Here is a 27645-nt window from a genome sequence, read left to right on the forward strand (position 1 = left end):
TGTCGTGCTAATCGAGCAAAGCCAGATTGTACCTAAGACCCTATTTTTACTGTGGTAAGTCATGTGATTGCATCGGGTCGTATACGACTGGTACAGCTCCGCGAAGCGCGTCTTCTTGGCCATCAGCACCCCAGGCCCATCAAACTCGAGCAGCACACCGTTCTCCATTAGTGCCACCTTGACGTAGCGCGCCACGTGCTGCAGCCTGTGCATTACAGCTATCACTGTACAGTCCTTGAACTCAGTGTCGATGATGTCCTGCATGATCGCTTCGGTTTCGGCATCCACGCTACAAGCTGTCAGTCAACTTGCTCCGCTCCTCGGGAGGGTACGACAGTCCTTACCTGCTCATGGCCTCGTCGAGCACCAATATCTTGGATGTCTTAATCATGGCCCTTGCGAAACAAAGGAGCTGCTTCTGGCCAGTAGAGAGCACGGCAACATCAATTACCTTGTCTGTGCCATGGGCCTCGAGGAGAGATCCAAGTCCTACTCTTACAATGGCTGCAAAGATTGCTTCGTCCGGAGCGACATGAAAAGGATCTACGTTTGCGCGTATCGTTCCCGGTATCCAGAGAGGATCCTGTGGCACTACATTGGTAATATGACGGAGGTCGCTGCGTCTCAGGGCTGAGGTATCCACGTTATCGATGCGAAGCGAGAAAAGGGCTGGTCTTCGGAGCAGTTTGACGAAGCTCCATGGCGAGAGTGCGATGAAAAGTGCGGCAGGTAAACAAGCAAAGACGAGGTTCTCGAAAAGCGAGGGGAGGTCGAAGGACCGGCAGCCGGGCTCCATGCGTGGCCCAAAAGACTGATTTGCGTTGGGCGTGCAGTCCATCTGGCACAGGAGATGCTTACTTCGCTCGTTTCATGAAGTTCAAAACTTGAGGGCGGGCAGACGAATGGGGATACACCCAGAACTAAATCGGATGGATTTCAGGATCGGCAGACAACGTAGACAGATAGGGTGCCTGGCATAAGCTGGGCGCAACCGCGCGGCAGCAACTACCTAGGGTACAGTATGCGGCCTAGCCATTTTAAACTGTAACACTAGAAGCTGGGTTGAGGTGTTATATACACACTCTCTCCCTCTCCCAAGAGGATGTAAAGGTGGTGTTGAACTAGCCCAGATCCAGAGTCGAACAAGGTTCGCGTGACTTCGTTTGGAAGACTCAGCGCCGTCGTGGGAAAGGCGTTGCGTGTCTGGAGAGCTGTGTGGTCTCATTATACCGAGAATAACATATTAGAGGGATGTAAAGTATTCGGGATAGCTAAGAAGCCGACTCTGAAAGCACTGGTCTCTGATTTTGTGGCACCCAGCGGCGACAAAGTCATAGAGGACTCTGACAAGTGAAGTATGCCTACTTCGACGAAAGTTTCCAATAGAAGGGATGATGTGCCAGTTGCCAGCCTTATCTTTCAATTCACCTTATAAGTACAGATGGCCTTCTACCCAGGTAGTTGAAGTTAGGTATCCAATTACACTCTCGAGAGTTTACGAAATAACTTCATTAGCACAACAGCTATTAGCACCCATCCCTTGAACTGTGAAAGTATGTTCAACATGTGAATAAGTCGGTCAGTCTATTTGTACATCTCAGTAGGATAACACTCCTCCTACTTCAGGCTCAGTCTAGGTACACGCAAGTTGAAGTACTCATACTATAAAGCCAACCCGTTCCCCTCCTATAAAGCTCGGGGCCAAATTGCACCTATCCATGTGCAACTGCTCCAACGCATACTGAAACTATACAAAATTTTCCCGACCCGACTGCGTTTTTTTCTCTCACATAAGTCCCTCCCATTACAGCTCACCAACCAATACCTGCTCAGTTCCATTCCCACCTGCAACCGCCGCATCCGCATTCGCATCCGCATCCCACCTCTCAAAAGCCGCTCGATACTATCCTCACGCGTTAGTTCAATTCTTCATCACTGACCCCGACAGAAACAGAACTTACCGCAAAGATCAAATTCAAGACAAGCGCCACCATCAGCGCAACACTGAGAACCAGCGGGCCCGCGACATTATTAAAATCCTTGCCACTGCGCTCCAAAATCATGTTACGTCGCTTCCTGAGCATAAAATACCCCCACGACCCGGCGAGCATGGCAATCACGACATAGGTGACCCCCATGCACTCGGCGACGAAGTTCTCCCCCGCGGCCGTGTACAGGCTGACGGCCAGACTGCCCAGCAAGACACAGATGTGCTGCCATTTTAAGAACGTGCGCTCATTGGCCAGCCACACCTTGGGCTCGATCTGCAAAGGGCCCATGTTCTTGATCCAGATCTTGGGCTCGACCACGCCGTCGGGGAGCTGCGGGTGTCCGCCACCGCGCTTGAAGCGGGAGTAGGTTGCCATGGAGAAGCTGGGGAGGACGGACGACAGGGTCCCGTATTTGGGGCTGCTCAGGCCGTCGGTGCCGTTAGCGCCGCCATTCTCCTCGCCGTCTCCCTCGGCTCCGCGGCCGTTGGCGTTACCCGGAGAGGCCTCGGCGGTGGCACGCTCGGATAAGTAAGACCTGCCCAAAGGTAAACTGGCTGCCGGCTTGAAGGATCCCGTCGCCTTGCCGAGAAAGCTTCCAACCACCTGTTCATTCTCTGCTTGCTGAGCTTTTCTCTGGTTCTCCTCCTCAAAAGCCGTGTGGGGATCCTTGAGTATAGTGTTTTCTTCCTCCAGGTCGTTCAGCCAGAAGGGCAGGTTGTTGACGTAGTCCTCGAACAGAGAGGCCACTCCATGCACAAACTTGGAAAAGCGAGGCGCGGAATGCACGAGATGGGACCCCATGAGATCCTCGATCCACGCAGGCCTTTTGCGGCTACCATCCTCCTTCAACTTGATCTCCAGCAATGAGTGGGGGAACTTTGAAACCTCGCTCTTATTGATGTTTTCGAAAGGAAACGTCATGTTGCTGTTGTCAACGTCGGTTCTGTGCCATGATTGGGGATCTCGGCAAGGCCGGTCCAGATCCAGCGTGTCTTCACGGATGAAGGCAATGTTGGAGTCGATGGAAATCCTGACGCGGTCATCGGCAGGTTTCTGGAAGGCAGTGCGGGTATAGTTTGCCCTCACGACGGGCTCGAGCTTGTTCCTGACGACGAACTCTTGGATTGCGTCAACGGTGCTCTTGAAGGCATCGATTTGATCCGGCTTGTAGCCTTGTCGCTCCATCTTGAGGATGCTCTTCTCCATCTTGTACTCGCTATCCACAAAGCCCTTAACATACTTGTCCTTGATGGTGAACTGCTTTTCTTCGCTGGTGCCATTTTCGTGCGTAATTTTCTGTTCCAGCAGAATTTCTGGTTTAGCACTAAGTTGACCGAACCATCGTAGCCGCAATGACGAGGCATCGACCTGGCGCTCCACCTTGGTGGAATAAAGCTCAAACCTGGGGCTGTCGAAGTACAGCGAGGTGATGCTCGGGCTGTCGTTACCATCGAGCTCCTTAGCAGACTGCTCGCTGTACACCAGAGCTGGCAAGTGTCGCAGAATGGACGTCTTCACCTCGAGGAGGTTGTCGTGGTGCACCCAGAACTTGTGGGCAGTATATCTGGCGCCATCGTGTACTTCTTCTTGATGCTCCAGATCGGGCGCCTGCGACTGATCTCCGCCCTCCAGGTGGCAGTTGATGATGTAGTACATGGTGGACAGCTTCTTCAGCAGCGGCGAGTAGGCCTCCTCCGAGTTCAGGCCATGTTTTGTCAGCTGCAATGTGACGATGGGCCGCAGTTTATAGTCCTGTCCGCGCTTCCGGTCATGCTTCTTAGTGATTTTGAGGAAGCCAGTGAAATTGGCGCTGCTGTATCTCTTGAGCTCTTCGACCTCCTTTGTGATGCCATCGAGCTCTTCCTTGCACTCCTTCAACCGGGCCGTCGTAATGTCGCTCTTAGGTTGGTCATCGGAAGGGGCTAGGTCCTTCAGCTTGCCAAATGCAGATTCGGCCCGCTCCTTGAGGTTGTCAAATCGCTCCTTCTGGAAATCCGACACCTTTTTCAGCTGGACATTGAACAGTTCTTGGGTGAAGCGTGTTTCGTCGGCGTCGGTCCACGCGCTGTCATCGTGCTTCTTGTCCTCCCTCAGTATCGTTTTTAATTTCGCATAGTCTATGTAATATTCCTGCCATGGCAAGTATGTGGACTCGCGAAGAGTCTTACCGAATCGCATCGTGTCCAACGGCCAGGGAGGCTGGTTGCTCGATTTACTGCCTGCTGTTCGGTACGGGTTTGTCGTTGGATAGATGGGCAACTGACAATCAACTGCAACGAGGCCTAACAGGGAGGATGCGTGATTACCACTGCTACATGAGGAGAAAACAGAAGCGTGCTAGTTGTTCAAGGCAGTAGGAAAGCCGCAGGTTCTGCACAGACCTGCTACCAAGGACATTGGATCTGAAGTTTGACTGTTCAGTGCTGGGAACAATCACAGGCACTGACTGCACTGACTGATTCCATGGCAACGCGTCACAACCCGATTACCGTGCAAAACTCCACTTTTTGCCCGATGAAAAGAGCTCTTTCCAAGCAATTGACCAATGACCAACTTACAAACTATACACGTGCTGAACTAAACTCCAGGCCGGCGCGGGGCAGTCCGTACCGCTACATCACACCACCTGGAAGTCAACTACGCTTTCCTTACTTGTCGTCCTACAGGTGTAATAGACACGGGACGTGTCATGATTAGCATCGCGGTTGCCATGAGCTGGTCAGCTTTGTCATCGTTCAGCAGTACTTTCTCTTCGTTCTGATCAAATTTGCAATTCAACCAGTGAGAGCCTGGTATTGTTTACTTGAATAACGGCACTCTACTCCGCATGCATCCGATACTGGTCCAATCCACAAGTCAGCGGAAGAGGGGTCCATTCACAATATGGAGATCCAAGAAGCAAGACCCAAAGTTCGTATGTACATGTTCATGATTATATAAACCATATGTGTGCTAAGTAGCGATGCCAAAGTACGTAAGCAATGTGATGTAACAAAAGTAGCAGCCGCAGTGGAAGTTCATTTCAGGACCCGAGAGAATCCTATCCGGTGCTGTGTCTGCCTTCCTTGCCCTGCCATGCGCCGATTCTTTTTGCAGCTTTCCTAATTCTTTCGCTCTTGGTATCGTAAATCAACTTTGACTGAAATCATTGACAAGGATATAGTTTTTCCCCCCCAATAACGCACCTAAGCCCCCGCACTAATGATCCATTCTACTACTCGTTGGTATAGCGTTACACGTCGTCGTTTCTTCTCATGGTATATTGCATTACCTTTGCTGTTTCTCAAGTGGCAACTTTGAAGATCTCCTCGGCGGTGCGTTTGATGATACCACCCGTGACCGGCAGATTGGTGTAGTTTTCCAAGTACAGGTCGATCTCGCGAGCGGCTTGGCGTCCTTCGTTGATACCCCTGCAATAGTTGTTAAATTATAGGTCTTTGCTTAGGCACCCGAGGTGAAACTTACCAGACAATGAGGGACTGGCCACGACGGCAGTCGCCGGCAGCAAAGATGCCCTCGACGTTGGTTGCATAAGAGCCAGCGGGCGTCTTGACATTTTTGCGGGCATCCTTGTCGATGTCGTCACCGAAGACACGGGCCTCGGGACCCAAGAACCCCATGGAGAGGAGGACGAGGTCGGCAGGGAAGAACTGCTTGGTCTCTTCGAGTTTCTTCATGTCCCAGCCACCGCTGGCAGACTTCGTCCACTCGACTCGGATGGTGTTGATACCCTTGACATGACCACTGCCGTCGTCGACAAACTCCTCCGACATGATGCAGTACTCGCGGGGGTCCTTGCCCATGTGTTGTTTGACCTCGTTGTGACCGTAATCGACACGGTAGATGCGAGGCCACTGCGGCCAGGGGTTGTCACGGCCACGCTGGGGAGGGGGCTGAGGCAGGAGCTCGAAGTTAATGACAGACTTGGCACCGTGGCGAACCGAAGTACCAATGCAGTCGTTGCCCGTGTCACCACCTCCGATGACAATGACGTTCTTGTCTTTGGCGGAAAGGTAAGCACCATCCTGCAGCTCCGAGTCGAGCAGAGACTTGGTGTTCTTGTGCAAAAACTCCATAGCGTAGTGGATGCCTTCGAGGTTGCGGCCCTTGATGGGAAGGTCTCGAGCCACGGTGGCACCGGTCGCAATGACGACCGCATCGTTCTGAGCCTTGAGATCCATCAAGCCAACGTCTTCGCCGATAGCAACGCCCGTCTTGAAAGCGATACCCTCGGCAGCCATGAAGTCGGTTCGCCGCTTGACAATGCGCTTGTCCAGTTTCATGTTGGGGATGCCGTACATGAGCAGACCACCCAGTCGATCGGCACGCTCGTAAACAGTGACGCTGTGACCGGCCTTATTGAGCTGGTCGGCGCAGGCAAGACCGGCGGGACCAGATCCGACAATGGCCACCGTCTTGCCAGTTCGCACCTGGGGCGGCTGAGGAACCATCCAACCCTTCTCAAAGCCACGATCAATGATGGCACACTCAATGGACTTGATACCGACAGGGTCTTCGTTGATGCCAAGCACACAAGCGCCCTCACAAGGGGCGGGGCAGACACGGCCGGTGAACTCGGGGAAGTTGTTGGTCATAAGGAGACGGTTCAGAGCATCCTTCCACTGGTTCTGGAAAACGAGCTCGTTCCACTTGGGGATAATGTTGGAGATGGGGCACCCCGTCTCGGACTGGCAGAAAGGTACGCCGCAGTCCATGCATCGTGCCGACTGGTACTTGAGCTCATCTTCGTCCAGGCGGGCTGAAAGCTCTTGCCAGTCCTTTGTACGTGTCTTGGTGCTTCTGTACTTCTCGGCACGGCGCTGATACTTCATGAATCCCTTGGTTTTGTCCAGAACGAGAGCTCGCTTCTTTTCTGCGTCGTTGTCCCCAATTGCCTCCTCCATGTCCAGGAGCTTGGCGGGCTTCTCCTTCTTGTGGTGGACGCCCGAAACGATGGGGAGGTTGTACTCAGAACGCTTGGCCTCGGCTGCCTTGGCTGCTTCCTCCTCAAGCACTCGCTTGTAGTCAACAGGTAACACCTTGACGAACCGTGGCAGAGCTCTGTTAAAGTCGATCAGGATGCGTGCAGCAAGCTCAGACCCTGTGTAGTGGTGGTGGTCCTCGATCAGGCCGCGCACGAAAGCAACCTCGGTAGGATCCGTGATTTCAGATGCCTCCACCATCTCCATGTTGAGTTTGTTAATGAAGTCTCCATGAATATCGAGCACGTAGGCGATACCACCCGACATACCAGCCGCAAAGTTGCGACCGGTGCTGCCGAGAACTAGGACGCGACCACCCGTCATGTACTCACAGCCGTGGTCACCAACACCCTCGACGACGGCGGTGGCACCCGAGTTTCGGACCGCGAAGCGTTCAGCAGCAATACCCCGGAAGAAGCATGCTCCGTTGGTAGCGCCGTACAAGCACGTGTTGCCGATCAAGATATTCTCCTCGGCCTTGAATACGGCCGATCGAGGAGGATAAATGATCAAACGACCACCAGACAAACCCTTGCCGACATAGTCGTTGGCGTCACCTTCCAGTTCCAATGTGATACCAGGTGCCAGGAAGGCACCGAAAGACTGGCCTGCGGAGCCCTTGATGTTCACATGGACAGTATCCTGAGGAAGTCCAGCCTCACCGTATCGCTTAGAGATCTGGTAAGAAAGGGAGGTTCCCATGGCGCGATCAGTATTGACGATATCACACTCGATTCGGGACGGCAGTCCCTTATCCAGCGTCAATTCGGCCTCGGAGATGAGCTTGTTGTCCAGGCGGACATAGAGGCGATGGTCTTGCTTGCGGACGTTGAAGGTGGCGACGCCAGGCCGTAATTTGTGTGCGGGAGTCAGGATGAGGGAGAGGTCGATATTGGCTGTCTTCTTGGTACGCAGCTCTTCCTTGACCTTGAGCACCTCCACGTGGCCAACCATTTCATTGATGGTTCGGAAACCAAGCTGAGCCATGATGGCTCGCAGTTCATTGGCGACGTAATAAAAGAAGTTGATGACGTTCTCAGGGGTACCAATGAACTTCTTGCGCAGTTCGGGATCTTGGGTGGCGATACCAACTGGGCATGTGTTCAGATGACACTTCCTCATCATGATACAGCCCATAGCGATCAGTGGCGTAGTAGCAAATCCCCACTCCTCAGCACCGAGCAAACAGGCGATGGCAACATCACGACCAGTGCGGAGTTGACCGTCGGTCTGGACGACAACACGGCCACGGAGATCGTTCAGCACAAGCGTTTGATGGGTCTCAGCAAGACCCAGCTCCCATGGGAGACCGGCGTACTTGATACCCGTCCATCGGGAAGCACCGGTACCACCATCGTGACCAGAGATCAAGATGTGATCAGCCTTGGCCTTGGCGACACCCGAGGCAACGATACCCACACCGGTCTCAGACACCAGCTTGACGGAAACACGAGACCGGGGGCTCGAGCACTTGAGATCATAAATGAGCTGCTTCAAGTCCTCTATGGAGTAGATGTCATGGTGGGGAGGTGGTGAGATGAGACCAACACCAGGCGTAGAGTGGCGGGTTCTGGCAATAGACTTGGACACCTTGTGGCCGGGCAGCTCACCACCCTCACCGGGCTTGGCACCTTGGGCCATCTTGATCTGAAGCTCATCCGAGTCGGCGAGGTATGCGGACGTGACACCGAAACGACCGGAAGCGACCTGCTTGATAGCGGATCTCATGGTATCACCGTTGGGCATGACCTGGGATCTCTCGGGATCCTCACCTCCTTCACCAGTGTTGGATTTGCCACCCAAACGGTTCATGGCAACGGCAAGTGTCGAGTGAGATTCCATCGAGATAGAACCATACGACATGGCACCTGTGCAGAAGCGCCGGACAATTTCCGTCCACGGTTCAACCTGATCGATGGGGATCGCGTTGCACTCCTCGAACTTGAAGTCAAGCATACCGCGAAGCGTGCAGTTCTTGATCTGCTCGTACTCGGAACGCGAGTAGGCCTCGTACGACTTGTCATTCTTGTTTCGCACGGCGTCCTGAATGTTCGCAATCGACGTGGGGTCGTTGATGTGCGCCTCGCCACCATCACGCCAATGGTACTCGCCAGACTCCGGAAGACCAGTGACACTGACGGTGTAACGGGAGGGAAAACCTCGCTCGTGGAAGCGGAATGCGTCTTCGGCAATGGCTTCGAAGGTGATACCCTTGATTCGCGAGGCTGTGCCTCGGAAACATCGCTCGACAACTTCGTCGTCGACACCAAGTGCTTCGAAAATCTGGGCACCCTTGTACGACGCCAAGGTCGAGATACCCATCTTGCTCATGACTTTAAGAATACCACCATCGCAAGAGTGCTTGTAGTTGGCGATCAAAGCATCATCGGAGAGTTTCTTGCGAATGAGACCTTCTCGGTTGAGCTTTAGGATACACTCCATGGAGAGGTACGGGTTGATGGCGTCGGCTCCGTAACCCAGCAAGACACACATATGATGCACTTCACGGGCCTCAGCAGTCTCAACCACAATGGCTGCCATAGAACGCCACTTGTTGCTGACTAAGTGGTGGTGGACCATGCCAGACGCAAGAAGAGTAGAGACAGACACACGATGAGCAGAAGTCTTACGGTCAGACAAAACGATGATCCTGTCCCTGCCCTCAATAGCGGCAGTGGCCTCGTCGCAGATGTAGTCGAGGTGCTTCAAGTAGCCGGCAACACCCTCAGACTTGGGAAACGTGAGATCGATCGTCTTCACTGTCCACTCAGGGTTGATGTTTGGCACGTTGTTGAGTGCCTTGAATTCTGGGATAGACAAAATGGGGCTGGGGAGAAGAAGGCGACCACATTGAGACGGGTCCATCTCGAGCAGGTTGCCCTGTGGTCCAATGTAGCATTCAAGAGACATGACGATGGACTCGCGAATGGGATCGATGGGAGGGTTGGTGACCTGAGCGAAGAGTTGTCGGAAGTACTCGGGCAACAGGCGTGGTGCGTTGGAGAGGCACGCAAGAGGGGCATCGTTGCCCATGGACCCAAGAGCTTCCTTCTCATCCGAAGCCATTGGAGCGAGCAGCAAGCTCACTTGCTCGTGAGTGTAACCGAATGCTAGCAATAAGGGGTCTTCTTGGAGCAAAGTCGAATCGGGCGTTGGGGCACAGTCGATTCCGGACTCGGTGATCTGGCTGAGGATCTTGGGCATGCTGAGAAGCTGGTTGTCAAGCCATAAGCGGAAGTCGTGGCGGCTCGAAACTGCCGCCTTGAGCTCGGAATCGTCGATGATACGTCCAGCTTGGGTATCAACAAGCAGCATGCGACCGGGTTGAAGACGTCCCTTCTGAACGACGCTCTCCGGCTCCACAGGGATAGTGCCGACCTCAGACGCGCAAATGATGCGATCGTCGTCCATAACGTAGTACCGGCAAGGGCGCAGACCGTTTCGGTCAAGATTGGCACCGCAGAAACGGCCATCAGCGAAAGTGAAGAGGGCGGGGCCATCCCAGGGTTCCATTTGGCAAGCGGCCCATTCGTAGAACGCTGCCTTCTTGGGGTCCATAGCCGTGTTTCCTTGCCATGCCTCGGGGACCATTAGCATAACAGCTTCTGGAAGGGAGAGAACTCCGTTAATGGTGAGAAGTTCCAACACATTGTCGAAAGCTGCCGAGTCGGAGCCTCCATCTTCAACGATGGGGTACAGGTGCTCCAGCTCGTCACCGAATACGTCAGACTGCATGACACCCTCTCGGGCGCGCATCCAGTTCTTGTTGCCGCGAAGCGTGTTGATTTCACCTGACCACTGTTAATTTACCTGATCCAACGCATATTAGGGGCGAATTCGCCATACCGTTGTGCGCAGCCCATCGGAGCGGTTGGGCACGATCCCAGGAAGGGAAAGTGTTGGTAGAGAAACGAGAGTGTACCAAAGCAAAGTGAGCCTGGTAGTCGGCATTAACCAAATCATGATAATACTGGTAGACTTGAACGGGGGCAAGCTGTCCTTTGTAGACAATATTCTTGTTGGACAAGGAGCACAGATAGAACCAATTGTGAAGGCCGATGGTGTGAGTGGCACGCTTACGAAGCACGTAGAGTTGCCGTTCGAAGTGTCTGTCGTCAAACGTCTCGGGATCCGTCATTTCAGGAGCATCCCCAGAGCCGTAGGCAGATGTAAGCACCACGAATGGTTGCAAAATAGTTGGCTCACGGGAGCGTGCAGCAGGGCCAAGGAGTGTAGAGTCTACAGGAGGTTCTCGCCAGCCTAAAACTCTCAGTCCCAATGATTCGGCAATATCTTCCAACTGCCTCTTCGATTCCTGCAAAGTCTCCTCATCCGGCTTAAAGAAGAGATTTCCCACGGCATATTGACCCAGAGGAGGCAGTTTAATGTTGACCTCTCGTTCGAAGTTCTTGATGAAGAACTTGTGAGGGATTGATGTCATCACACCTGCACCATCGCCATCTCGAGCATCAGATCCAACTGCTCCGCGGTGGGTCATGTTGCAAAGGAGGTTTCGAGCTATCGTCCATGTTAGCAATCTGTTCGTTTTCTTGTCACGCAAAGTCCCCCAACTAACCATCGCTGACGATTTTGTGGCTCGGTTTGCCCTTGATGTGGCTATAGAGAAATCAGCACACGTTCAGCACACAAGTGCCAAAGTTGTTTCTTACCAAGCAAAGCCGACACCGCAAGCATCCTTCTCCAGGTCTGGATCATACAGTCCTCTGTGCCACCAGGGTTAGCGCTCTGTTGTCCCTGATGTGTTGCGTGGCTGTAACGCACTGCTTCACCGGCAGGGCGCCAGCCCATGAGCCATTGTTTTCGGTCTGATAGTCATATGGATGGTATGACTCGGCCTCAGTATCGGTTTGTGTTTTTCTGTCGTCGAAATCCTCCGGTACGCCCATGTCAGGCAACGAGGACCAAGTTCGCGTGGAAGGTGACGGGTATCACAGGTCAGAGTTCGTCTCGTAGCGAAAGCGAGATTTTCAAGGGCGATCGAAGCAGCCAGACGCTGCGCAAACGTCGAATTTCTAGTGGTTCACCAAGGCAATTGTTAGTCTTGATCACAGCAATCGCATAAGTGGTCCCAAGAAGCTGCAATGTAGAAAAATAGGAAAAAAGGGCGCAGAGCTAATTCGATCGGCAGAGCACGGATTTTGGAAATTGATGTCACTCCTGGGAGTTTCCGAAGGGCTGAACTGATATGGATGACGCAGGGTGATGAGACCGAGTGGTTGGGGGTACCCAAGGTTGCGATGAATCCTCCAGTTACCCCTTCCATCGGCGCCCTATCAAAATCGCAGGAATGCGGTCGGAACTGCCTGTAGACGACTATCACACACCCCTCGGAAACACCGGGTGTACCTGGACATGCAATGTCTGTCCAAGGGAATGAGGCGATTTGCGAATAACTTTCGAGTCTTCGTGTTTGCCGTCAAACATGAGTACGAGACTACACATCGACCACCAAAGGTATTCGCAGCCCCCCGCTTCATCAGTCCAGAGCTATCCGCCAGTAAGAAAGAGCTCACTATTGATCGGAGGCGCTGGCGTCGATGTCGTCGAAATAACTGCTTCCAGTGATGCACAAGAACTGCCTTAGCGTAGCAAGCTTCTAAAGTTGCTTGGGTAACTGTGCAGCTGCATCCGGATTTGGCAATGACCCGGTCGAGCTGCAGGGATCGCGTAAAGATTGAGCGTGGGGAAATGCTGGCTAGGACCAATTGCAAGCGTCGTATTTCCACAGCATGCGGCTAATCATTGGGGGCCATCATAGGATGAAAGTCGTGCATCCACAATGCCCGTATGGTACTTTCTTTTGTTCATTCAGCAGTTCGCGGTCGATGATAGGTATGCAACAGGAAAAGTCGCCCATTTGCATCGGAAAGTTGATGGAGGGTTGCACCACATGCGTAATTCGTGGTTCCATATCAACGTTGGAATGATTTCATGACGGCGAATTTTGGGTGATTCTAATCGCACTCCCTGTTTGACAGAATGGGGTTTCGGCCGGGGTTTCGTTTCATTGCCGAGTTGCAGCGCGCAACATTGAACCTGGCAACATAGATCCTGGATACTGCATTTCGAATTGTCGCCCGTCCCAAGGGTCGAGATCCAGAGGCGATAAGGCTGACTATATAGAAGGAAAACGTGTTGGTTGTACTGTACTTACATAGTGAGTTGGCTCACAACTATCTCTGTCGTTGATTGGTCTCGGGGGCGGCTTCACTGAAACGACTTGGACTCTCAACGAGACATAGAGCAAGATAGTAGAGTCGTCTGGCAAGAGAAGAAAGAAGAGAGAGAATAATTATTAGAAGGGTGTGGCGGACAGCCTCGGTTTTATGGGATGGGCAGAAAATGGAGAGCAAGAGAGGGGCCAAGCCGGCTAGGTTGGAGTGTGCTAGGAACCAGGCTCTTCTACTAACTATGGTGGTAGTCTGTCCGAGTGGACGAGTAGACAGAGAGAAGAAAAATATTCACACAAATCACGTAGACATGTGGCAGATCGGCCTTTTCCTGCTGCTGGGTCAAAGTGGGGGAGGGGGAGCTGGCCGACAGACGGACGACACAAACCTGTGGGAGGCAATCAAATCAAACTTGGTTTGGGGCTAGTGCCAGCGTCATTCGCCCAACCCACACTTCAACCCTGTCTATTATCTCGTCGTAGGGGTCAAGACCAAACGGCTAGTATCTTCGGTGACTCTACCGGAGCTTTATGCTGTGTAGAGTCTCTGGGGATTAACAAACGCTCTTTGTTCATTGGGCCAGCTTAACCCAGGTGGGGTCCGAAATGGGGGGTAGGGAGAGAGAGAGAACCTCATATTATGACCACCAGACGACCATAATCTTCGTATGCCCAGAGCAGAACCAGCGCACGTCAAGCTTTATGGCGGCCATCCTGCATGACACACATGTCCAGTAGCGGACCAATGAAGTCAAGTCTCAAAGACAGTTATCTTGGTGTAACTTCTTTTTCAGAACCTAATTTCGCTGCGGTTAGTTTGACAGCTCTTCAAGACAACCGGAGAGCCTTTTTGAACTTAATTCATCTCAACTTGAGTTGTGGCAGCCAGGAGCCACGACAGAGGACTTGCCAATTTTACGCTGCACTTTTAGACTCGAGACTCCGCAAGGGCATTGCCGTTGCTGTTCAGCGTAGTGAAACATAGCCAGAAGCAGACCAATCACATAGAGCATTGGCAATATATTCTAGTCAGACTTTGATAGCATTATTACATGAACATCACAACTCGTGAGTATATGATTAGGTCAGTTTTCTGTGCATTGAAACGGCTAAAATGTTGATTCATTTATCTATGAATTATTTTCCCTCTTTTGGCTTTGTCCTTTTTATCTTCCTTCCGACATCCGCATGAGCTGCCGCACGCCATGCAGCAATGACCCAATCAATTGCCATGGAAGCAGCGTCTTGAAGATGCTCTTTCTATTCCAGAAGATGGTTCCTCGCCCTGAAACCCGACAATCATGACTTCCCACCAATGACAGAGCCGCCGCAGTTGAGGTGTTTGAGATGAAGTCCGAAAGACTACTCCATAGTGCTGATGATTTGGCCTTTCGCCTCTTGAATGTACTGAATCTTACGTTGACGGCGTAGAAAGCACATGCAAGTCGGAGTTACTTCCAACCAAGACCATTCGTAGCGCCGTCCCGTTGATCGGACACAATACGTCCCAAATTGCACTTATCTGTTCGAATGAAGCCCTTCCGTAATGAAGTACACAAATGGATATTGCCCACAGCGCCGGCGCGGAACGCACCCCACACGCCAGGATTCAGGGTTGCGTCAAGGATCACGGCCAATTTGTGCATTTTGGCCCTGAGGGGCGGACAAGGGCATAGCCCACCAAGAGCCCAACGACGAAAACTAGACAATTTGCATGTGGGGAACTTCTTCAGGACGACTTGCGACCGCCCAATCAGATGGAGGGCCATTCAAAGACAGCTCGCTCCTACTCGTAAGCTGCAGCGGCCGATGTCGCCTTTCGTTGACGACGCCGTCCCGGTCAGACTCAACGTCCAAAGGTCCCAGTGTTGGTGAGGGGTTTATCGACCTCAGGTTAATAATCTGCAAAGGCATGCCCGGTTTGTAGTGAACATCCAAAGCTGATCTGTTCAGGTAAAAGTAGTCCTCGTCTTATTCGCTTGTAAGCGGATTACGACTTCACCGACATTACAGTCATCACATACTAGGTTAGTATTCGATGTGGGGTGGAGCATAATAATGGAGTCACCACAAGTCAGAATATCAAATGTCCCGAGGCATAATGAGCTGGTTGCTATTAGAGGGGTCCTAATTTCAACGTCGAACGATGGGGAGTGTAACTAAGTATAGCAGTGGATTTCGGGTATACTGACTCCAGTGGAAATAGAACCCCCAGGGCCCAACGTAGAGCCAGCTACGAAGCAAGTTGCATAGAATTTACAAATGTACTACGCGAGGTTGGATTATATTCTCGAGGCAGCCAGCCAATGCACAGCTACTCCGAGGCCATGGTTGTCTTCACGGAAGCTCCCATGCAGCCGGTCCTGCAGACAACCTAGACGGGACAAATACGTTGCATAGTCTCGTAGTGTTGGAATGCAAGTCGGCGTCTTGCTGACCTCGTAACCATCATAATGCCCCCGTAATGCCTGCGCCACTAGTCAACGTAGCTGTCAGTAACTGTTAGGAGAATGGAGAACCTAAAAGTTACCGCATACAACCAATCAAATCATGGTCAGCAACAACGAGTGCCTTATCTCAGACCAACCACGATGACCAATTCATGCCTTCAACTATGTTCTGCACTCGATGCTGTTAGTCTCTCACGCACAGACTTCATGGTCTAAAGAGATGCTAGTGATGTGCCTATTGCAACCACGAAACGTCAACACAACAAGGTGTCACACATCTCTACGTCCGATATAACTAAGTGTGCGCAGTTGTGAATGACTTATACACCCTTCAGCCTCGGTCTAGGGATCCCAGCCAGATATGAAAATCTTGCATTGCCGTCTTACAACCCCAGAAAATAACGTTCAATGTACTAGTTTGTTGGACGACTAAAGAGTGCATGGATACTGTTGGGCGACGATCTGGCCCATGGGGCTTCTATAGTGCCGAATAGTCGATCCATTTCTGAATCTACGACGACTCTGGTCGTTCTGGCCACAGCTGTCTCGAGAGGTTGCAAGCATAAGTGAAGTGGTGTAAGTCGCACCGAAATCGGCTACCAGATCCCAAACCGAAGTCTCCCGATCTTAGGCCCACATTTGTTTTCTCCCGCCAGTCAGAGTGTGGAGCACTGGATGAGACGACTCCAACAATCAGACGTAATGAACCGGCCAGGCTAGTTAACGCGAGGGGTCGGCTCATATTGAAAGCACCGAGAGGACGTCCGGAATGAGCAGCAGACTTTTCCTAGTGATTCCGAAAAGTCCCGAGGATGATAAGATGCCGAATTTGGCCGTACTAGTCACCGCTTGAGTAGCATCGCCACCGTTGAGAAAACTCTAGCGTAGTTTCAATGATCCTGTAATATTCGGAATGGTCATCATTTGCAGGCACGGGCCGGATGCCAATGGCAGACACTTAATTGCTTCTTTATTTTATTGTTTTACTTTTTTTTAATCTTGCTCTATTATTATTCACTTCGCTGGGCGCAGCCAACTCACACCGCTCCTAGCACGCTGGCATATAGTACTTAACATGCTAGACTCGGTGGTCTTTGCGTACGCAGAGTAGGGGCTGGGAAAGAATTATGACGAATAACTACTCGAGTATTCAAATCGCCGATCCAGCTAACACATTATTACTACGCACACCGTCCAGGCGAAGTTTTCGCAGCTCGAACTCTGCTAACCAACACGAGCATCAAGTTGTCATCAGTGACTCGAAATTCTCTGCTTCATAAATCCCCTTCCCAAGTTGGCATAGAAAGTTTGAAATATCAAACTGCAAACATCAATCCAGGTATCTCTTAGGCCTCGGAAGAAAACGAGAAAGCCCATAAATAAAAAGGTACACAAAAGAAAACAAAAGAAAATAAAAGAAAAAGGTCCTTGGATATCCTGTTCTCCAAACCCCGCATAATCCTTGTCCTAGTAACCCCACACGGTCCCTGCACCAGATTGGCGCGCGGCACCTTCCCAGCGTCTCTCAGATCTGATAGATCTGGCAGGCGGTCTGTTCCTTCCTTGCCAGTGGGGTTTCTTGACATCAACGGTGTCTCCAACTTCAACTCCGTGACTTTCCAATCAGTATTAGCGCCGGAGACAAGTCTTCGGATAGTCTGGCGCAGGCCCAACGCAATATCTCACGATGCTGCTGGTTGAACTCACTTTACGAATACTTCATCGGTCCACACCATCTAACAACAGGGCGCACTATTCTACAAGGTAGCTCCTAAACATTGCCACAATGCTGTCCATCCTTCCAGACCTCGCGCCGCGCGACGTAGGTATCCCTTGTTCCAGTCATCTCCTCTGCCAACTTGTCAGCTTCCTGACTAGATTTCGCAGTCTCACGCGCTATGGTATACCTCATCACGAAATCCACTTTCATCATATACCGCACAGCGCGACAACTCCGACTCTCAACACAACCCCAACCAACGACGTAACCAGCAGCTTGTGGATCGATCCCCGCTTGCCCGTCTGCGCGCGGACGAGCTCAAAATCGAACGCCGCCTCCACAATGTCTCAAATTTTGGTAGCCAATGGCTCAAACCTCCCGGCATCCCCAAGACGCTAAACCAGCTACGGGAAGAGCAGAAGGAACAACAAGAACACCAAGAGGCGCTGAGGCGTGAACAACTAGCACAGGAACTGGCTGATGCGGAAGCCGCTGGGGCAGGCGGAATCGACGCAGCGCTGGATGGCCAGCTCCAGGTCGAGGGCGGCGAGGATGGCATGGATGACGTTCAACTGGATGGTGCCCGCGATCTCGACGATGACATCCCCGAGGGCGACAGTGCCGACTTTGGATTGAGTGTGGATGAAGATGATGACGAGGAGGATGAAGATGACGATGATGATGGAGAGGAAGACGAGGAGCAGAGAGCTGCCCGGGCCCAGCAACAGCTCATGGCGCAGAGGATGCAACAAGTCGACGACCCCTTCCGGGAGAACGCGTCTCATTCCGGGAATGGCGTGGCCTTCTACGGAGGCGAGGACGAAGTCGACGACGAGGACCAGGCGCATATGATAGAGGAGGAGGATCTTGTCGGCGACGACGGCGTCGAGATGGACATGGACGCCGACCTCGATGAAGACATCCCCGAGGCTGGAAGCGCTGTCGGTTACGAACATACCGATACCGAGGCTGATCTCAGCAGCGATGATGATGAAGCCGAAATGAGCTTTGTCGCCCGGGCTCCTCAAACTGTCAGGTTCAGGGGTAGTCTGGCACGAACCGACGCAACACGCCACAGCCTCGTTATTAGTGATATACTGTCACGGGACGGAAGCAGCATTTTGGACAGTAGCCCCCAGGCTCCGAGGCAGGGCCACTCTCGCCATAGCCAGGGACGCGCCGGATGACGATGGGTACTGACGTGTTTAAAGAGGCGCAATGCAATTTTTGATATTCCTGGACACGAAAAGAACATTCCGCCCGAAAATGGCGGTCGTCTATTCGTTCTAATACCATGATAACGAAGCTGTAGAATTATGCACACATCCATTACAAAAATCTTTAAGTGAACCGAACCTCGTCCGTCCGTCTCGTTCGCATGCCCATCCATATGTACTGTTGTTTCATTTCATCGTGTCCACAGACCCTTGAGCGTAGCCACCCCTGGTGGTTACTGCTGCTGGTGGTGCTGCTGCCACGTATTTGCACACTGCACTCCGCAAAACGCCATCCCCTAGAGCGATACGTGGCAAAATCAAAGTATGTGTCAGTCTTCTGCCCGTTACCGCCTCGAGGTACTTCAGAACAGCCAAACATAGACAAAGATGATAATAACAGCCGCGAAGAAGCCAAGCCAGACCCTCCAGCCGACGCCCGTCCTCTCCGCCATGAGCAGCATGCGGTTCATGGTTCCGCGGAGGCGCAGGCGCGTCGAGTCGAACGTGTCGTTCATCTTCTCGGCTAGGGCGGACGAGTCGCGGATCTCGTCACCGATGGCTACCGTCATGCTTTTCAGCACTTTGACTTTGTCCAGGATGCCCGTGACTTGTTGATCGTTTTGGGATTCGAGTTCTTCAAGGGTTGCAGTGTCGTATTGGCCTCTGTTATCAGTTGCGCAAAGGTTAGCGTGAGTCCCGTTGTTAAAATCCTGTCGACAGCATCTACGGGTAGCTAGCCATACCTCGAATTCGGCGTCGCAGGCCGAAACCCCTTGTTCTCCACGCTCAACCGATTGCCATTGCCGTTGCTTCCCGGGTAACCGCCACCGTAGCCATAGCCACCGCTCAGAGCGCTCGGGCTCGGGGTGAATTGCCGCCTCGTCGCGTCGGCGCCGCCGTTGTAGCCTTCGAAGAGGGCGCTGCGCGAGTCGCGCTGGTGTAGCGTTGAGTTGCCGAATCTGTTGAGAAACGGATCATCCTGTCAGTCTCATGGCTCTGCACAGTATTGGATCGCAAAACTGAGGTGGGCGTGGTGGCGCGTGAGCAAACAATTGAATCATCGTCATTTCCCCTTTTATTGTCGCGTGGCGTCTCAAATGACTTTGACCCAGACCAAGACCGAGCCCATAGCCAAGAGCGCGCGGGTATTGCAACGGGGTTGATGAGGCATCACAAGTAAGGGCGATGGAGCTTATTTTCTCACGTACCTGGACGACATGGTGATGCTGGGAGATGCCTGAGAAGAATCGAGTTCTGTCTCAAGCTTCTCTTTCGACGTTTTTGGATCCTTTTGGCAGCGTCGCAGTTCCAAAGAATTTACTATGGTAATCAAAGCGATGCATTCTCGAATGTGGCTTGATCTGTGGCTAGTGCATGCCTTGTCAGCAACGCAAGGGTTATCTCGAATAAATGGCATACGACACTGATAATGGACGGTTGAACTGACAAATCATTTGAAATCAATGTTTACTTCAGTAGATATTTGGGCATTGCGTTCAATGCCAATACTAGCGCGTCGATTTCAGTCAGTCCTCCAGGTATCGTCGTTCGGCTCTATACAATTATCTCGAAAATAATAAGTATCTCATACAGTGACATATAGCATGACGTAAATCCTAACGCCTTCACTCGTAAAATACCAAACACCGAACCTCAATACTCTGCCTCCCCGGCGCATCCGCCGGCGTCTGCGGATCAACAAATGCCGTATGCGGCGTTCTAACCGCCACCCCCTTCCTGCCCATCGGCTGCCCCTCCCCAAACGAATCATAACACTTTAACAACAGCGCCTGGTCCGGCGTCATGTCCTTCAAATAGTAGTACTTATGCTTCGGATTCGACGCCACTGCCATCGTCTCTCCGCGCACTTCATATCCCTCGGTGGAGTCCAAAGCCGTCTCGTCCGGCGCCTTCTCCTTGCCCCTATCGTCATCGTCATTGGCATTCCCGTCCATGGCTGAATCCGCGCGCTTGGGGTAGAGAAGGTCGACTGGCACGAAGTCCGCCGGCTCCGTAGTCCGCCAGTCGATGACGGCGAGCGGGAAATCGCTCGCTGGGTTTTCGATGGGTCGCCAGACATTGATAATTTGGAATCGACCCTTGAGCAGCTCCTCCGCCTTAGGGCTTTGGTCGACGTGCACCTGCTGGACCGGGGCACGAGCTGCGCCAGGGACACGCCGGCGGATCGTATGGTCGAAGATGACGACTTTCTTGATCCCCGGGTGGGTTTTGCGTAAGAGGGCTTCTACCTCATCATAGTAGCCCCCGCGGACGGTGGCATCATCGGTGAAGGATTTCTCGTTAGAAGGTGAGGTGTAGACGGCGAAACCCGAGTTGTCCGTCGTGAAGTCAGATTCCCGGCCTCGGATGTCGTGCACTGAGCGTTTGTGCTCCAGGCGCTTGAAGGACGTCACGTCTGCGTCGACTTTGGTCCATTGCTTCTTGTTGGCCGTTTGTTCCGTGAGGTCAATATGTCTGAAGATTGCCGTTGTCATGTTGGCGGTTTGACTTTGCTCTAGAATCGAGTTGTGCGGCGTTGGGAAGTGCGCACCGTATCAGGGTTGAAAGCGAGGGCACAAGCGGGCTGGCAAAAACCGGTGATCTGATGCAACTTGTTGTTCCCCACGAGCATTTATACTGGCGTTCAAATGCCGACACGTGGGGTTGCGGAGGCTGTATCCGCCAGGGCATCCAATTACTAATGTCGCCTCAATGGCATCATCGCGGGAAGTGAATTACAACGCTTAGGTTTCGTAATATTTTGACGGCTTGCGGCACTGCCCATTACTGATGGCCAGTTACCCATACAATTTCAAGGGCGATCGGGACGAGATGTCGCATTGTTCTAAGATGCCGTGGAAAGGGCGTATAATTAATTCTACAGATCTGAGTTCACTAGAGCTCTGTCGTTTAAAGCCGTGGCGAATGTGGTGTTGCAGGGACACTTGATTCCCTCAATATTTAAGCAACCACAATCGCAGTGTTACACGGCGGCTTTGAACGACGAGTTTCGACATTTTCCGTTTTGCAATACCCCTTGAGCTAACCCTGTAACTTGATACAGGGTAGTTCGTTGCTAGGATTGTTCGGAGCACAGTTCTCTAGGTGTGGGCTATCTTGCGTAGCATCGACTATGACATGTCTTATTCTTCACTACTTAGCTCAAAGCAAAGCGGGCTCGAGGTTCAATCTATCTTCAGCTGTCGAATCGTTCCTCTTATCACGTTAATATATGTATTAGCAGGGTACTGTGTGGTGCGCAATCACATACCTTGACCTAGTATTCGAACGTGCAACTGCTCCTAGCCCCTGGTGACACTGTGGTGCATATACAAACCCCTACCCATGTTCGTTTACGTGCTTCTTGTTAACCTCGTGTTATACTGCGATTCTCATCTTGTAGGACACACTCCTAACTCCTCAAGGATATACCTTATGCTCTTGCCTATTCTATGGGCGGACAGCGCCTTCCACGTCCCACCGAGTGTTAAAAGGGAAGAATGACACTCAGGAGGATACGGTACGGTACTTATATAGTGACCTACCTCCCTTGCCACCCAAGCCAAGAGATTGTAAGTGGAAGGAGATGTCCCTCGAGTATTTGACATGCAGATGTGTTCAAGTATCGAATGCCGTTTCTCCTAGAGCGTATACTATCGCCCTTCGATTCCATATGTGCACATGCCATCTCGTAGTTCTATGGTGCCGATCGGTGCTCCTTCCTACTTCACCAGCACTACTCGTAAGTTCCATATCTGATGAAGTCCACTTGACCACTTAAGTCGCATGATTCATATTAGTTGATCTCGTTTTCATTTTTATAACTCAACGCTACCACGACGTGACTAACAAAAGAAGCTAGCAGCCATGGCGCCGTGTCCATCTATCTCGCAATCCTCGCGAATCGAGCGTGTGGACCGAACCCCATGGAGCAACGCATTCGTCGCACGCTGCTCATTCGTTCGTTCGTAGCCGCGGCTCATGAAGTAAAATGCAGGTAAGTACTTATCTAGCCGTCGCGAACAGGATACCTTTCCACCATCCCGAATACCCAGGCTCCCTGGTGTCTACTATTGAAAGCAGAATGCAATATCCCGCCCAATCAAATGTGACACCAAACGCCGTGCCGAACGTGACTACTAGGCTCCTTGCCCTCGAAGATCTTAACCCGAACCCGAACTCTGTTGTACTCGAGTCTGTCAAACGACTCGTGGCTCGTTGTTCGTTCACGAAACACAAAAAGAAATTGAATATATACAAGATTGATATAACGGGTGGCCGAGGCCGGCCGGTGAAGTCGGATAGTTGGGAAGCGGCCTACGCGGTTTCCAACAGGTTTTGTCTCAGGAACTCACTGGGAGCAGCTATAAACTTGACAAAAGACTGCACACCGGAAGCAAAAGTTGGAGCGCCGCTGAACATCATGGCGCCGAGAATGAAGGTCAGCAGAGGAATCTAGGAATGATGTTAGCTCAGATTTCATATTCAAGATTAAATACCAAAGGACCCACCCAGACAAACCACAGCATTTTATCACTGCTGCCGGTCTTCAGCCTCTCAGCATGCGCTCGCTGAAGGTTCTCTTGCTGCTCTTTGGTGATGGCGTTCTTGCGCCCGATCTGCAGAAGAGCAGGTATCTCTCGCACTTTCGAAGACTCTGCGGTAGTTTGGTCGTATAGCGTCGCACACTTGGCGTCGGCCTCATACTCGGCAGCTGCTGTGGCGGCTGATGCTTGCTTGGTATCGATGTCCTTTTGTGGGAAGATGTCTTCGTACGCGGGAGGGGGAGCATCTTTAGCTCCAAAGAAAGAAGGCATTTCCCACCATTGCTTGTCGGCGTCTCTAGGCGGCTGGTCACCAGCGGACCCAGGACGCGAGCCACTAATGTTGGGTACTAAGGAAGCGATCCGTTGCATAACAGGTGCGTTATGTAAAGGTAAGTAGTTGTGATAGTCTGGCAGCATGGGCATTTGGAACTGCGGCCAATTCTGTGAAATCATGGCCATGGACTGTTGGAATTGATGAAGTTGTGTGGCGAACTGCTCCCGGAACGCTGTCATAGCAGCGCTTGGTGAAGCCAGACCAGTAGGGACATCAGTGGTTGGGGGTGATACAATGTCTGGCAGTTGATGACTGCGAGGTACGCTTGGGCGTCTCATATCCAGCCAGTCCCCGTCATCAATTTCTTCGTTGTCGTCATCCGAGGAGCTGTACCCGAGCGCTTCTTCTGAGTCTGACGCATCGGACAAGTAGTTTTGACTGCATGCCGTCATTGTAGGGGGGTCCCACAGAGATCTCAAAGAAGTAGCACTGCTGACTCTGCTATGTAGTGAGCTAGTGCTCCGAGATCTCGCGTGGGACTCGACGCGCCGAAGCGCTCGTAATACATCTCTCGACCGGGCCATATCTGCCGGAGTGAGACCCGAAAGACTCCGCATGGTTGGATCGGCACCCGAGATCATGAGCCGCCTCACAATATGAGAGTGGTCGTTCATGGCTGCGAAATGCAATGGCGTGAACCCACCCTTGTCTCGAGCGCCTGCATTGGCCGCCCTCGATAACAGGCCAGCAACAAACCGGTTGAGACCTAGAACGCAGGCCAAGTGGAGCATGGTTTGTCCTGTTGATCGCTTGAGGTTGATTCTTGCCTTGTTGACGCTGTCGTCAAGATCAATCAGCTCTAGTACGCGAAGCAGTCCCATCTCAAGAGAGGCCGGTCCGAGGTCGAAACTGTAGCCGCCGGTCGGTTGACCAGCAGATCCAGGTTGTGGACCCCAAGCTCCCTGACCCGACCTTCCAATGATGCTTCTGGCGATATCCGCGACGTCTTGTATGTTCCCACCAACCTTGTGGCCCAGCACTACCAGTGCCGTTCTGATTAGTTGATCTTCATCGTCATCAACATACCGGAACAAGGCTTGATGCTTGTTGCTGAAAGACGGCTGCTGCTCTTGCATTCGTGGCTGTTTGATGGAAACGAGCACCGGCCCGCTGACGGGAGAAGGGGGAAGAAGACAAACCAACGAGCTTTCGCCCCAAAAGGTAGTCGTCGTTGCTCTCTGTTCTCCGAACATGACTTCCAATCCGCCGTTGGTGAAGCCGCTTCCGAGGATCGTCACCTCTATCCCCCCTGACTTGGGTCCTTCACCAGGGATGATCTTATGTATCATTGGACTGGGGGCTCTTGCCGAGGTCAGTCCCATGGGCCCCGTAAACATAGACTGCCCAAGTTGAGAGTTTTGGAAACCATTGACTTCGTTTCGGAGATGGTTCGGGCTTGGGGCCCGACTAGGATGGGCAGACACAGGGGCCGAGTACAACGGGTGCGTCGCCCCCAGGTTGTCCATGCTTATGTTCCGGTTCACACTGGAGGCGAACAACATCTGGTCGTTATTGCTATTAGGGGTAGGGGGTCCCGTTGCGAACGATTGCTGCATGGTGTTGAGACCTGGCTGGTGTCCCTGTGGATACAACGAGTTCGGAGCGCCAGAGAAACTCATGTTGGGTGTGAATGGAGAAGTTGCTGCAGAAACAACAGCAGATTCACACTGAGAGTTGGGGGGAGCCACGTTGCAAGGCTGCGTAGTTTCAAGTCGCGTCATGGTCAAACCAGATGGTACCTTGGATGATGAATTGCCGGCCTTCCGCTTTTTCGAGACAGGCCCTGCCGGTGACGTGGGTGACGCTTGCCGAGACAAATTACGCGGCGTCGCTGTGACAGAAGTCCCTTGTGAACTGTTCCCATTGGTGCCGTTCGAGATATGGGGCTGGAAAGATTGTGCAGAGGCTTGCTGAAGACCTTGGAGGTCTGAGGTCGACTGTGATTGCCGAAGCACTAAGGGAGCTTCGTGTGGTCTCGTGTCAATTGCCATTTCTGTGGTAGGCCCCACTGCGCTATGGTCCGAGTTGTTTGTAGCCAAGGTGGGGGTTGTTGAGATCTGATGGGTCTTGTGGTCGTCTGTAATCATAATTGAGGAGGATATCTGTTGAACAATCACTCTGTCCTGATGATCCTTGATTGTGAAGATAACCTGGAAGCCCAATTTCTCGCTGTGGTGTCGGCAGTAGCAAGCAATTCGCATTGGGGCATCTATTTGGACAGTGCCCGGAGGTATCCGGTTAGTGATTCCAGGAACAGAATTGTCCGGTGCCGGTTGCCAGTCCTTGACTTCATTGGTGTTGAAGACAATGGCTCTGTGTTTCTGGTATCTGTCCCATAGTTCCTCTTCCTCTGGCTTTTTGTTCTTCTTGCGTCCTGCTCTTTTTCGCTCGCGGAGGATACAGCCTGGGCAGATGCGCACTTCACCACCATTTTGAGGTTTGTTATCCTCATTATCAGCTTGATCGACATCGGCGGATGTGGGGTGGCCCGCTACAGCCGCACGAGCAAATGCCTTTTTGCGTTTTTCTTCGTCCTGCATGGCACTAGTACACACCAGCATTGTGTATAACTCCCACATGTCTGGTGAACGCTCACGGTCTGCAGCCTGCCTGGCGAGCAGTTTTGCCTTGGAGATGGTGTAACTGGGAAGATGAAGGCGCTTGATACCCTGCGGCAGATTGTACATGGTCATCTTGATGGGTATTTGCGTCTCTACTCGAGACTTGAAAGGGGTTCGTTCAATGACCAGTGTTGGTTGGGTGCCATTGAATGGCGTCCGCTGGGAAGAGTATGACGGAGGCATATGTGCCCCGTTTGTAGGTTCAGGCCGCGGCTGTGCTCCTGGCTGCGGTTGCACGTGGAATCCTCCCATGTTTGGCCAGATAGCGTTACCGCCAAATCCACCCGGAGTGGACGCTCCATTCATGAAGCTGGCGGTGTTGTCGGGAGACGGTGCACCTGATGGTGATAGCTTGAATAGCGCCGCAGGCGAAGACTCTTGGCTTGGGTACATACTGGGCGATGTTTCTCTGGACCCATTTGTGTGCAGGCCACTCATTGATTGTGCTAGAGAGTGTTGCTGTTTCGCTGTTAGTATCAGAAACAGGGAAAGAATGGGAGCACAAACTGATTGGGCCTTGTTGTGGCCTCTGGCCTCCTTTATGCCTCGAACCGCTGGTAATTGCATTGGTGTATCTGTACTGTTCTCTGGGGATAACGACGATGCTCCATCTGGTACAGGAGCATTAGGGCTGCTGGATGCGCTTTCAAAGTCAAAGAAAGCATTCTCTCTGAAGTGAGAGTGTGCAACCATATTATCCACGGAATCGTCAAACATCGGATAATTATCTTCTCCCTTGGGGAGTCCGTCCATGCCCTTCCATTCCCCCAGGGTCACCTCATCAGTCATCATGACGTCTCCCGACGTATGACTGGTTTTCGGGGAGATAGAGTCGGCACTCCGCCTTGAAGAGCCTGAAGAAGAGGAATCCCGATGAGATGGTGGTGAAAAGCCAGGGGCTGCTGATGCAGCTTGACTCTGGTGGCTAGGAGATGAGAGAAGTGTCTTGGAATCTCCAAATGCCACGGGGTCGAGGGACTCGCTATCCAAGCCGAACAGCGTGTCCGAGTTGAAGTTCTCGTCCGAGTCTAGGATGAATTCGTTACTGCCAAACACAGGCATTCCCGAGTCTGACTCGTAAGTCCCTCCGAAAGAATACCCAGAAGTTGGCATGGCCTTCACGGTTCCTCAGTAGCCTCTGCTCAGGATATGTGAATATGTTTCGTCCTGTGTGAAATATCAGGCTGAAGCCTTTGTGGAATTGCCCCCCGTGCTGAGGCCCGCGTCAGTCTTTTGAGGCACTTGCGGCTTTGCGCACCCCTGTGCTCCAGAAGTTCGTGGAAGCTATGACGCGATGCTAGATTCCAGATCTTCTCAATCCTACAGCAGCATGATGCCCACAAGTTTCGTTGCGTGGTAAATGGTCGTGATCGGTCGGTTCGGCTTTGCTCGCGACTGACTCTATGTCTTTATCTCCGGATTGATGCGATAAACCCCGACAGCCTCGTAGCGATTCAGCGTGATGATACGAAACTGATGGCTGAGAATACTGTCATAAAGCTATCAGTTCGGTTGACGCGTGGGCAATTTAACTTTTTCCTGTCGGTGAAAAACTGCGGTATGGCGATTGGCAATTTGGGAGGTCCGTTATCG

The 27645-nt window shown here is 52.3% G+C and overlaps 7 protein-coding genes across 7 annotated transcripts; 1 reads left to right on the forward strand and 6 right to left on the reverse strand.

Moving 5' to 3' along the window:
• Positions 1–123: 123 nt before the first annotated feature.
• On the reverse strand, positions 124–1293 carry BCR38DRAFT_433905 (uncharacterized protein). The gene has a single exon (XM_040860279.1). It carries the CDS (start codon positions 836–838, stop codon positions 341–343), a length of 498 nt encoding a protein of 165 aa, XP_040715476.1. The 5' UTR covers positions 839–1293; the 3' UTR covers positions 124–340.
• Positions 1294–1560: 267 nt separating this feature from the next.
• On the reverse strand, positions 1561–4467 carry BCR38DRAFT_474613 (VTC domain-containing protein). The gene is made up of 2 exons (XM_040862977.1): positions 1962–4467; positions 1561–1903 (listed from the first exon to the last, which is right to left on the reverse strand). Exons 1-2 carry the CDS (start codon positions 4167–4169, stop codon positions 1805–1807), a joined length of 2307 nt encoding a protein of 768 aa, XP_040715477.1. The 5' UTR covers positions 4170–4467; the 3' UTR covers positions 1561–1804.
• Positions 4468–5274: 807 nt separating this feature from the next.
• Positions 5275–11880, reverse strand: BCR38DRAFT_342999 (glutamate synthase; the record flags this gene model as incomplete). The annotated part of the gene is made up of 6 exons (XM_040855989.1): positions 5275–5401; positions 5457–10764; positions 10820–11491; positions 11550–11590; positions 11644–11697; positions 11756–11880. The coding sequence occupies 6 exons, from the start codon at positions 11878–11880 to the stop codon at positions 5275–5277; spliced, it is 6327 nt and encodes a 2108-aa protein (XP_040715478.1).
• Positions 11881–17183: 5303 nt separating this feature from the next.
• On the forward strand, positions 17184–18616 carry BCR38DRAFT_205970 (Apc15p protein-domain-containing protein). Its single transcript, XM_040854123.1, has 2 exons — positions 17184–17435; positions 17501–18616. The coding sequence occupies exons 1-2, from the start codon at positions 17400–17402 to the stop codon at positions 18518–18520; spliced, it is 1056 nt and encodes a 351-aa protein (XP_040715479.1). The 5' UTR covers positions 17184–17399; the 3' UTR covers positions 18521–18616.
• A 296-nt stretch (positions 18617–18912) lies between these two features.
• On the reverse strand, positions 18913–19769 carry BCR38DRAFT_485206 (uncharacterized protein; the record flags this gene model as incomplete). The annotated part of the gene is made up of 3 exons (XM_040863849.1): positions 18913–19213; positions 19294–19509; positions 19759–19769. 3 exons carry the CDS (start codon positions 19767–19769, stop codon positions 18913–18915), a joined length of 528 nt encoding a protein of 175 aa, XP_040715480.1.
• Positions 19770–20012: 243 nt separating this feature from the next.
• On the reverse strand, positions 20013–21226 carry BCR38DRAFT_433928 (uncharacterized protein). Its single transcript, XM_040860280.1, has one exon. The coding sequence runs from the start codon at positions 21043–21045 to the stop codon at positions 20176–20178; it is 870 nt and encodes a 289-aa protein (XP_040715481.1). The 5' UTR covers positions 21046–21226; the 3' UTR covers positions 20013–20175.
• A 1286-nt stretch (positions 21227–22512) lies between these two features.
• On the reverse strand, positions 22513–27346 carry BCR38DRAFT_206002 (uncharacterized protein). The gene is made up of 2 exons (XM_040854124.1): positions 23062–27346; positions 22513–23005 (listed from the first exon to the last, which is right to left on the reverse strand). The coding sequence occupies exons 1-2, from the start codon at positions 27163–27165 to the stop codon at positions 22868–22870; spliced, it is 4242 nt and encodes a 1413-aa protein (XP_040715482.1). The 5' UTR covers positions 27166–27346; the 3' UTR covers positions 22513–22867.
• Between the last annotated feature and the right edge of the window lie 299 nt (positions 27347–27645).

Source organism: Pseudomassariella vexata (genome assembly GCF_002105095.1).
Source record: "Pseudomassariella vexata strain CBS 129021 chromosome Unknown BCR38scaffold_7, whole genome shotgun sequence".
NCBI classification, from domain to species: Eukaryota; Fungi; Ascomycota; class Sordariomycetes; order Amphisphaeriales; family Pseudomassariaceae; genus Pseudomassariella; species Pseudomassariella vexata.